General features: G+C 52.3%; 1 protein-coding gene across 1 annotated transcript; it reads left to right on the top strand.

Moving 5' to 3' along the window:
* The first annotated feature begins 5,596 nt into the window (after nucleotides 1-5,596).
* BO82DRAFT_381017 (uncharacterized protein) lies at nucleotides 5,597-11,089 on the top strand. The gene is made up of 2 exons (XM_025637807.1): nucleotides 5,597-8,973; nucleotides 9,087-11,089. Exons 1-2 carry the CDS (start codon nucleotides 6,097-6,099, stop codon nucleotides 10,614-10,616), a joined length of 4,407 nt encoding a protein of 1,468 aa, XP_025495683.1. The 5' UTR covers nucleotides 5,597-6,096; the 3' UTR covers nucleotides 10,617-11,089.
* Nucleotides 11,090-11,356: the final 267 nt, after the last annotated feature.

Here is an 11,356-nt window from a genome sequence, read left to right as displayed (position 1 = left end):
GGGCCTTCCGCAGAGCCTCCCACTCGGGCTACTGCGGAACCCGCTGCTGAGCCCACTGCTGAGCCCACTGCTGAGTCTACTGCTGAGCCCCTAGAGGGAAATAGTGCAGAGAGACTTGAATTCAGCAAGCAGGAGTCTGCAAACGAGTCCGGGGACCCATCTGATGGATATATTATGGTGGAGCATCCACAAGAGACACTTGACTCCTCGGAGCCAGGCACTGCTGCAACTGTATTGGAGGCGCCTGCTTCAAATGCTGTGGTCCATGAAGCACCTGCAAATAATACCGTATTCATGCAGCCGGGCTCGAAAGTTGAGAAAGAAACCTCCCAGAAAGTGGACAAAGAGCCTGTCCCTATTGTTGGCGAAACAGCTGTAGGCGAAACAGAGCTCGCAGAGTCCAACACAACAGACGAACCAACGATAGAGGAGCCCGCAGCCCAGTCGGCAGAATCAGGAATTGGCAAGGAATCTCAGCTTTCTGGCAATTCCCTCAATCCTGATGCGCAACCTGTCTCCGTCAAGGTTGATAGTACTCAAGAAGATGTCTTTGAAGACGCTGAGGAGTTTAGAAAGCCTAAAGCAGTGACTGGCGATGACACTGAACGCCCTGCTCTAGGTGATAAGGTCGATCAGATGGTGTCACCAGCAGCCGATCAAGAGGTTCAGACAGACCAGCAACTAACTGAGCCAGCTTTGTTTGGCACTGGGCATGAGACGGAGCAAAAAAGGGACGAGAGACTTGATCGCGCTGCTCAGGATGAACAGACTGCCAAAGAGATCGAGTTGGACGCTTCTACCACTGGGCAGCCTCGCGACGACGTTCCCGTTCTAGTCGAGCAAGTCGATACACCTGAAACATCGACGACAATTGATGCTCAAGCCGCCAGTACAGAAACCGAGACTCTGTCGCGCAAAGCGAGTAAGAAGAAGAAGAACAAGCGCAAAAGTGCGACAGAGGCAACAGCAGAAGAACCCACCGCTGATGAATCCCAGTCAGAACCCTTGAGTCAACCAGTGCTCGAGGATGAAGCTGAGTCAAACACAGAAGCTAGACCTGAAGATACTGGAAAGCTAGATGCGACCGGCGAAGATCTATCGAATGCTGAGCCATCCGGGCAAGATCCCCCTGAGGGCGCTAAGGTGGAAGGTGTTGAAAAGCAAGAGGACCAAGAAAGTGCACCAGAGGCTGTGACTGGTAGTTCGGCCGAGCGTCAAACAGACAACTTCGGCGAAACGAAGTTGGAGGCAAGTAGTGACGTGACCGAGGAAGATCAATCGAAGAAGAAAGGGAAGGGCAAGAAGAAAAAGAAGAACCGGAAGTCTACAGTTTTGACCGACTTTCAGCCCGAGCCTGAGCCCGAGCCTGAATCCGTGCCTGAAATCGATCCCGCACAGGCTGCCAATGCGGGCTTTGCTACCGAACCCCCGCACCAAACAAGCGGTGAAGTTTCACTTGAAGAAGGCCAGGACTTGCACTCAAAGAACCTGGAGAGTCCGTCCGATAACGTGACATCGGACGCCATCGCCCCAGGCACAGAGCTTAACTCAACGAATCGTCCGGTGGAGAAGGGTACTGAAGCCAATGATGACACAACACATATTTCCGACCAAGAACAATTGGCAGACAAGAATGCTCCTACATCTACGGAAGGTGCTCCAGCTGTTACGAAAGCTTCCGTCGAATCCTCCGAGGTCATTTTTGCATCGAATGAAAGCGGCCCCGCTTCCACCGAAGAGCGTGCCTTTACCGAAGAGGTCTTGACTGTGACGGAAGGGCCTGTCGAGACTCCAGAGACCGTCCCTTTGTTTGCAGGGGGGACTTCTTCTCAGGTCGAAGAAACTTCCACAAATCTCGAGGATATTCCAGCTCGTACGGAGGATGACCTTACCGCGACAATTCCACACAGCAAGCAAGAAGAGCAGGTTGTGAGCGAGGAATCGAACACAATGGCCGAGCGTCAGGAAGACCAAGCACCCGAAGAGCCTCTGATGACTGCCGCGCAAAAGAAGAAAGCCAAGAAAGAAAAGAAGAAGCTACAGAAGCAGAAGGCCAAGTCATTGAATGACAGTTCCCTGTCTGAGCCCGGAACACCCAAGGCCTCCGAGAGCCCCCGAGATACGGAATTTCCAGCTACTGAAGGAAATCCAACCCCTCTAGATCCTTCAAGGTTGGAAATCACTTTGGTTGACAAGAATGAAAAACAGGAGTCTGCCAAAGAAAATCCTCAAGATGTCGCCACAGATGAGGTAACAGCAGAAGGAGCGAAGGAGGTAACGATGGCTGGAGAGATGCCTGAAGCCAGAGACTTGAGCAAAGACACATCAGCCGAGCCTCAGACTCTTACCGAACCGGCCGACGAGCAAGCCAGAGGTGAAGTTTCTCCTGATGTTGATACGAAGTCCTCTCCAGAGATCTTGGCAACTGCTGAGGCACTTTCAACGGAGGAGCAAGAAGATTCTCGTGCCGATAAGGGAGATGTGAGCAGTGAGAATAAGACACCTGGTGCACTTAATACTTTAGAGCCCAGTGTCGAAGATCCGGAGGGTCTCCCTGATACACGCATAGACCCTGAACAACAGAATCTAGACTCCGCCAAACAACTGGAAGAGCAGCCTGAGGCCGTCACCTCTCCCGCTTTGGATCCTGCAGCCCACCACGAAGAGCCAAAATACGAGCTTGCTGCAGACCAGGAAAAGGATGATGGAGTAGTAACAGGCACAGAAGTAGCTCCTGCACAGGCCAACACACCAACTCATGATGTTTCTGAAAGTACGGGCATGTCTGAAACAGATGCTCAGGTAGGCTTGACTGGCAACAATCCCGCCGAGGAAAACGGGTCTCAGCACGATGTCGTAGCTGATTCGCGAGAGGAATCAGTTGAAGATGAGCCTCAAACCTCGTCTTCAGTCAAGTCGAAGAAGGACAAGAAGAAGAAAAAGAAGAAGAATAAATCAATGTCCTCAGATGAGACACCGGAAGCTGTCCCAACAAAAGAATCGAAGGAGCCTGTCGAAACATCTTCTGCAGCAGACATCAAAGCCGTTCCCTCTGCTAACGATGCAGAGGTCACGGCAGCTGCCGATGTTACTTCTGATGAAGTGACTGAGCATACTCAAGATGTTGAGGATGTGCTCCCAGGCGAAGCCATGCAAGGTCCTCAGGACGAGCCCAAGCATCAATTGTCCGAAAAGCCCTCGGTAGAGAAGTTGGAAGAGCCCGTGTCAGAGCTCGTGTCAGAGCTCGTGTCAGAGCCCGCAGAGACCGAAAACCAAGCTGTGGAACCTACGCCGGAGCCCCAGACCGCAAAATCGAAGAAAAAGGCCAAGAAGGACAAGAAGAAGCGCAAATCCGTGTCCTTTGCAGACGGGCAGTCTATAGACCTGAGTGAGCCTGTTGCGGAGTCTGGCGAGGCATTACACCGTGATATCTCGCAAACGCCTGAAGATGACACTTCAGCTGAGCCGAGCAAAGCAATTGAGTCATCCCCTACCGAAGAATCTGGGCAGAACAAAAGTAATGAGTTTGTTTCCGGCGACGAAGAGCTTCCGAACTTGATCGATGAAACTGCACCGTCGGAAAGCAAACCAACTGTCGCTGATGAGGCTTATCCGGAATTCGATGCTCATTCAGCGAAGGTAGCTGTCGATACGCCCTCGGACAACATAGAAAAAGAATCGACAGCTCCAGAAATGGACAATGATTCTCAGGCGGCAGAAGCATCCACTCAAGAAACTCAAGTTTTGGAATCAGCTGGCATCTTTGCTGGTAGCGCCGATGAAGCGGGAGAAATATTGGCAAATTCGGAAACAGCGCATGACACCCCGCCCCTACCGGAAACCACCGTGGCTGAGAGTCTAGAAGCAAAGGATGCGTCCGAGCCTTCTTTTCCCAACACCCCAGAGCACCAGAACCTCACTGAGACTACCGAGCCGGAAGTAGATCCTGCCATGTCCAAGAAGGATAAGAAAAAGGAGAAGAAGAAAAAGCGCAAGTCATCAGCTCTCGCCGAGACTGCCGCTTCGGCTCCAGAGTCCGCAGTTGACAATGCTGCAACGGAATCGCCAACTCCTGCTGAGCCAGATCCTTCAAACGGGCCAGATACAGCCGCGGAGATTACGGCTCCTGAGACAGATCGTGCTGAGGACGCAGTGCAGCAAGGCGAGCAGATCGAGCAGGCCGAGCAAGCCGATGAAGATGCCGCTTCTATGTCGGCGAAGGCAAGGAAGAAGGCAAAGAAGGAGAAGAAGCGGTTGTCAAAACTCCAAGATGCGAATAATGCTGCTTACAATAAATCTCTACCTTTATCGGAAGGTGCAGAGATCCACGCCGAAAAACCTCAAAAACCAAGCAATACTCAGTTGGTGACAGAGACTGAGACCGCAGAAACATCGCAGGAGGCGGCAATCATACCTGCCGAAGATGACGGTAAAGATATTCAGTCCCACGGCACCGAACTGCACGGCGGAAACGATAAAGATCTGACTTGGACTGATGACGTGGTTCCGCAGGTAGAGCAACAGCAAGCAACTTCGCCAGCTTGTCCTCCCCAAGTCGAACCTGAGAACCCCGAATTCGCGCCTGCACCAGCCTCTGTGAATTCCGTTGAAGCACTTCGGGACACTATTCCGGACAGAGAGACCTCAGAGGAAATTGAGTTATCCGCAGTCCAAGACTCGGCGCAAAGGGAGGCGGCGAATGAAGATCTGGCTACGCTGCGACCTAGAACTGCAGGGAAGGAGAGCGAGTTTGAAGCAGTGATACCGCAAGAAGAGGATAATACGAGTATTGCATCGGTCGACAGGAGAGATTCCGAAGGCAATGAATACACTGAATCCCGGGAGCAGTCTTTGCCTGCCAAGACGGGGACAGAGTACGGTGCCAGTCCCCCAGCAGCGGACGAGGAGCCAGGGGGTCACCCACTCGAAACTGCCCCGGGTGTGGAATTAAGCAAAGACAACTCCCTGCCTGATGCGGATATTCTCGGAGAGAAGCCCAAGCGGAAAAAGAGCAAGAAGGACAAGAAAAAGAATAAACGCCAAGCAGAGACAGCAGCCAGCAGTCATCAACAAGAGAAACAAGAGTCTGATGCTGAAACTGGAGCTGAAGATGCAGGTCCTGCCTCAGCACTAGCTCCTGCCACGGAGGTGAGGCTAGAGCCTAACACATTGAGACAAGTTGATTCAAGCTTGGACGATCCAGCTGAAGCGGACATCGCCGATACTCAAAGGAATGTCCATCCTGTTGAAGGGCTCGAGAACGCAAGAGATATCCCACCTGTGACCCCTTTTGAGGATGATATCCAAGCTGGTGACCATGAACCAAGTTCTGCAGTCCCTGAGAATATTGTTAAGGAAGATGATGTTGCGAAGGCTGGCGACGGGAAGGACCATGTATCACAACCTGTTGCATCAGAAGATGTGAGGCTGAAGCTTCCAGAATTAGAGGCTACTCCTGCTTTTGTTGTTCTCGAGGATGCTTCTCGCGAGGTTGCGCCAGAAGTTGTTATGCCTGAACCTGTTGCTTATGAGATTGTCACTTCTAGAGACATGGCTCTTAGTGAGGAGGTTGAGCTTGAGGTTGGCAATTCTGAACTTGTCCCAGAGGAGGCTGTTCCGGAGGAGGTTGTTCCAGAGGAGGTTGTTCCAGAGGAGGTTGTTCCAGAGGTTGTTCCAGAGGAGGTTGTTCCAGAGGAAGTTGTTCCAAAGGAGATCCCTTGCGAGAATGTCCTAAAGGAATCTTTTTCTGAAGCTGTTGTTCCTGAGCAGGTTCCTTCCGAGGAGCCTGTTGCTGAGGCTCTTTCTCACCAAGGGGCAATTCTTGAGACTGTCTCTGAAGCTGTTCCGGCGGAATCGGAAAGTTTAAGCGTCACATCACCACAGATTGAATCGCCGGAAGCTGTGTTGCCAGAACTTGTTCTCTCGGAAGCACCTGTTGCAGAGGTTGAAGAAGCAAGGACCGACGTTGCGGGCTCAACCCTGGAGGATGTGAGTCCAGAGACTCTGGCTTCAGTCCCTGCGAATAAGGATTTATCAGAGCCAGAGGATGTTTTTTCGGATCCCGCGTTCCAGGGGAACTCGGTCCCAGTTCCGGATATGGCACTCGATGCAAGCCAAGAGCCGAAAACATCTGAGTCTCCTTCCAAGAAAAAGAAAAAGAATAAGAAGAGCAAAAAGGTATCATTGTTGAATGAAGACAAGACGAGGCTCCCGGAGCCAGTTGAAACGTCGGTCGAGGCTGAAAAAGAGCTGAATGATCTCCCTAAGCCAGCAGACACCTCCCAAACTGTAGCTGAAAACATTGATGATCCTGAAGAAGTTCCCGAATTGAAGGCCGAGTCGAGCGGTGGGCAGGAGGACTCAGGCCCGTTGAATAAGACTGAGGATTTCCGTTCAATCATCGAAGCTACTACTAGTCTTGAAGGCGTTTCTTCTGAGCAAGAGCCAATGTCACAAATATCAGAGCTACAGGCGTCAGCATTGGCACAAGACGTGATGGATCCGGAGCCAACAGAAGGAACCCTGATCACGGAGGGGGGCTCCACAGAGGCGATGGTAGAAGTTCCTCGCGAAGAGACTACTAAAGAGATACATCATGGGAAATCTTTGAGCCGCAAAGAATCAGCGAGGGGAAAGAAAAAGGCGAAAAAGGCAACCGAGAGAGACCAAGAGAAATCAGTTAAGCCGGTCCTTGCGGAAGACGCAGCATCGGAAAAAGCAGCTCCGGAAGAACCAGTACTTGGTGAAAATGAGCTCGACAAAAGCGTTTCCGAAAGCGCCCTGTTGCAGGATACAGGTAATTATGCTGTCCCGGAAGGGACGACAACTTTACAAGAGGCTATAGAGCCTCTGCCAGCACATGAAGACCATGGTCCTGAATTCTCGCCGCTGGACCGTTCACATGCCGACGAGCTCATAACACGCAATGATATGTACCCATCCGCGGAGCAAGTAAGCTTCGATGAGGATCAAGAAGTTGAAGACAGTCAAACTCCAGGGTCCAGATCGAATGAGGACCTCAAAGCTCTTTCGGAATTGCTTCCGAGAACTTTCCTTATCAGGAACGAACAGATGGACAACGATATGGCAGAAGGCTCTTGTAACGAACAAGATACGCCAGTGCCATCGAATCGGAAGCTATCTAAGAAGGAGAGACGAAGGGCCAAACAGAAAGCTGAAAAGGAGGCTGCTCAAACTACGCGGCAAGTGCAGCACGAGAAAGAAACCAGTCAAGCAGAAATATCTCCTGTCTTGCCAGCAACCAGCATCGTACATGACGAAAGGGTACCCATCAATCCCTCTGAAGGTAAGCCTCAGGAAACAGACCCTATGTTCGAGCAGCCCGCAGAGGATGACAATGGCTGGCCCTTGATAGACTGGGGAAAAGCACAGATCGATACTACAGAGCGAACCCCAGATTCGTCCCCAGAAGCCCGCGCTATTCCCTTTGAGCCAGGCATTGCCGAATTCGACGAGACTGCTATCCCCGAAGGTATCACGAGACGATCGAGCTTGCAAGGCAGATACAGCAGGGCAAGAGGTTTTAGCCTATCACAAAGACAAGATATCCAAGAAGGCAAATTCCGACTTGACACAGCTCCCCTTGCAATTGACGCCTCCACTACGGAAGGAAAAGAGACTCGAAAAGGCCAGCTTGAAGACGTGGGCCACGAAGTGGAAGGTGGCCGTGCCAAAGAATCCGAGGCTAAATCCAGTAAACCAAGCCTGGTAGCGAGTATCTTTCCGGAGCTAGAGCGCGGCTTTTTCCGTCGGCCGGCTTCGATTCCAGATTTCGGGTCAGCAAAAGATGGGGCTGAGGAAGAGACCATTGGCAAGGAAGCGATTCGCGACAGCGACAAGGTCTTGGAAGCTCCCATCGCAACCGAAGAAAGCTCAGGCAGCGAGGATCCTACGCCTAAGGTGAAGCTGGATGACTACATAACTACGGCAGAGCAGCAAACTGGGCAACTGGATGAAACGGAAAGTCCTGTCATCGACGTTGAGGTTGGCCCTGCTTACAATGTCTCCGTGCTTTCGGACGGGCCACACGAAGCATCTCGATCGGCCAAGATTCAATGGGAGGGGACAGAGGAGAAGGGTCAAAATGCTGCAACACACACCGACACACCCATCGAGCATCAGATCCCTCTATACGCACCGTCACCCCTACATGAACGTTCATCGGTGCTAATTCGATCCTCGCCCTCAATTGACGTGGAAGTTGGACTGCCGGCACCATCGCAACCAGAATCTACGTGTGAGCTTCGACGCAGCCCTTCGATTCATGGGCGGCACGGGCAAAGCACAACCCCTCGTCATCGACCATGGTCTCTAGACGAACAGTCAAGTGCATCAGGAAGAACGCCTTCACCGCCAGGCGCGGGTCGAGGCTCGGTCTCGCCTCCACGGACGCCACTGCATACCATCAAGGAACACGAGCTCGGGGATCGATCGAAGAGACCCACCAGCCCTGGTCGTGGCACGCCCCATCTGGAGATGGAACCGGAGCATGTGCTGTCTCCCACCCCTCAAACTCCTCCGCCAAGCAGGAAGTTCACGGACAATGCTTTAGCGCGCCAGGCCTGGCCAACATCCAAAAGAGGCGGCGACGATGATGAAGTGGAGGAAATTCAAAAGCGCCAACCCGACAGCTGGCGGGGGCTTCAGAGCGAATTAGCATCCGGAAGAATGATGAAGACGCCTGAACAGGAAAAACCAATCCTGCGACCAACGAGGAGTAACCGCGCGTTACGACGAACTCCTCGCAGTATGAGCGGCGGTGGTTTGCGGGCGGTCAGTCAAGCGCTGGAGGCGGAGGCGGAGGCGGAGGCGGGCCAGCCTCCTTCGGCTTCCTCCGCTTCTGCTTCTGCTTCTGCTTCTGACCTGAACATCGAGCGCATCGCTTCTTCTTCTTCCTATGACCCCGTCACCGACAAGGGCAAACGGCCCCTCCGAAACATGACTGATGTTTATGTGAGTTGATTTTTTTTTTTTGTTTTTACTTTTGCCGATAGAAAGAAGAAAACAATAGCAATAGCAATAACAATAACAATAACAATGACTAACCATGGTTGTGGTGGTCCCAGGAGGGGTGGGGAGAAACACCCAGTTCGCCGCGGTCGCCGAGCCGACCGCCCAGCATCCGCCATCGTCGCAGCATGCAACACCTTCAAGAACTCGAATCCCGTCTCGATTCACTAATCTCCGAAAATCGCCTACTCGTTGTTGCTCGCGAGGCTGCCGAAGATAAATTGCGAAATGCGAGTGTAGCTCGTCGAAAGAGCGACCATGCCCTCAACAGGAGTGATGCTGACCTGCGCGACCGGTCAGCCGAGGTCGAACAACTCAAGAGCTCAGTCGAATGGCTCCAGAAAGAAGTCTCCCGAATGAGCGGAGAAAACGAAGCTTTGGTGACCACGAACTCGGGTTTGACTGCCACCCATGCCTCCGAAATTCAAGCCATGCAGGGCGCCTACGATCGTAAAATCGAGGAACTGCGCACTGCAAACCAGCAACTCGCTACCGAAATGCAGACCAAAATTCGTCAGGAGATTGACGGCGCCGTGGCTCAGAAGGATCACGAGCTCCGACGATTGCGAGAGGAATTGGAGACGACCCGCGACAGGGTCAAACAGCTCCAACAACAGATAGCGGAGAACATGCGGGACGAGGTGCTCGTCTTTCGCGACGAGGACTACTTCGATGCTGCGTGCCAGAAGCTCTGCGGGCATGTGCAGCAGTGGGTCCTGCGCTTCTCTAAGCATTCCGATCATCGTCGCTGCCGCAAGCTAAGCGATCTGCAAGACGAGAAGATCGCCGACCGGTTCGAAAATGCCATTTTGGATGGCTCTGAGGTCGACCTCTACCTTGCCGACCGTGTCCGACGTCGCGATGTGTTTATGTCAGTCGTGATGACCATGGTGTGGGAATACATCTTCACTCGATATCTCTTCGGCATGGATCGCGATCAGCGACAGAAGCTCAAATCACTGGAGAAGCAGCTATCCGAAGTGGGGACGCGGAGTTCGATTCACCGGTGGCGAGCCACCACCTTGACTCTGCTGGCACGACGACCAATATTCTCGAAGCAGCGGGAGACCGATACTGAAGCGGTGGCTCTCGAGATCTTCGACACGCTGTCACGTCTTCTTCCGCCGCCTAGCAATATCGAAGCCCAGCTGCTGGATTCTCTGCGCAAGGTGTTGCGAGTCGCTGTCCATCTGTCGATTGAGATGCGTACGCAACTGGCAGAGTATATCATGTTGCCTCCGCTGCAGCCAGAATACGACACGAATGGCGATCTCTCCCGCCAGGTCTACTTCAACGCCTCGCTGATGAACGAGCGTAGTGGCGAGACTACGTCGAATGCGGAGCTGGAGTCTCAGCAGGCTGTGGTTCGCATTGTTCTTTTCCCCTTGGTGGTGAAGAAGGGCAATGATGCAGGTGACGGGGACGATGAAGTGGTCGTCTGTCCGGCCCAAGTGCTCATTGCACGACCAAACAAGGATAAGAGGGTGTCCAAAATGCTCAGTGGTGATCGCATGTCGATCGATGCCACCCGATCAGTGCACAGCGCGGCCCCGTCATCTACTATGGACCTGAGCCACGTGATTTGAGGCGTCACACTTGAATCACGAAGAGCTCAAGATCTATGGTGGAACTGACGGGGTATAGAGTTGCGCCCCGGCTCCCATGCCCTCTGTCCCTTGGATTCTATTTCTTATTTTTCTTTTTTCTTCGCTGTTTTTCTTCTTTCCTGATTCGTACTTCTCAGTGAGCTTGCACTGAAGGCGTCCTGGACCAGGGAGGGACTGGCTGGGTTGGTTCCGTCACAAAAACGGTAATGAATAATCTTTGATGCATGGGAAACTGTCCATCCCCAGCATCTGCAAAATTGATGATTTTAATGATGATGTCTGCAATCGCTTCTAGAGCTGACGATCTATCACGGCCTTACTTGGTTATCTGTGTGTTGTTTATGATTCTGTATTTGTTTGACTTTTCCCTGTTAATACTGGATGGATAGGGAGAGTGTAATAATTCTTTGTGTATATGATGCTATAATGAAAGCCGACCGGTCATGCTTCAGATCTTCGTTCAATACTTGTAACAATACGCGAGTAGAAACAATTCAAGGTTGACTATTGTACTGTATGTAGTTAGACGCGGCCAGTGCCGTGGGCGCGTGATGTCATGAGTTGAACATTCCAAGAAAGAAGGCGGTGAGCAGGAGAAGTGGACTGGACTGAGTCTAACTAACTATGCAACGAGCACCGACCACCAGCCAGACCCTCCTCCTCCTCCTCCTCCTCCTCCTTATCGCCGTTCTCTCTCTTCTTCCTCCTTCTCCCTCTTC

Source organism: Aspergillus uvarum (genome assembly GCF_003184745.1).
Source record: "Aspergillus uvarum CBS 121591 unplaced genomic scaffold BO82scaffold_7, whole genome shotgun sequence".
NCBI lineage: Eukaryota > Fungi > Ascomycota > Eurotiomycetes > Eurotiales > Aspergillaceae > Aspergillus > Aspergillus uvarum.
The sequence above is the reverse complement of the archived record's forward strand: the minus strand, read 5'-3'. Positions and strand labels throughout refer to the sequence as shown.

Coding starts and splice junctions, on each gene's coding strand:
- BO82DRAFT_381017 (XM_025637807.1), top strand. CDS start 6,097: ATGGCACTCGATGCAAGCCAAGAGCCGAAAACATCTGAGTCTCCTTCC. Junction 8,974..9,086: donor GAAACATGACTGATGTTTAT/GTGAGTTGATTT, acceptor TGGTGGTCCCAG/GAGGGGTGGGGAGAAACACC.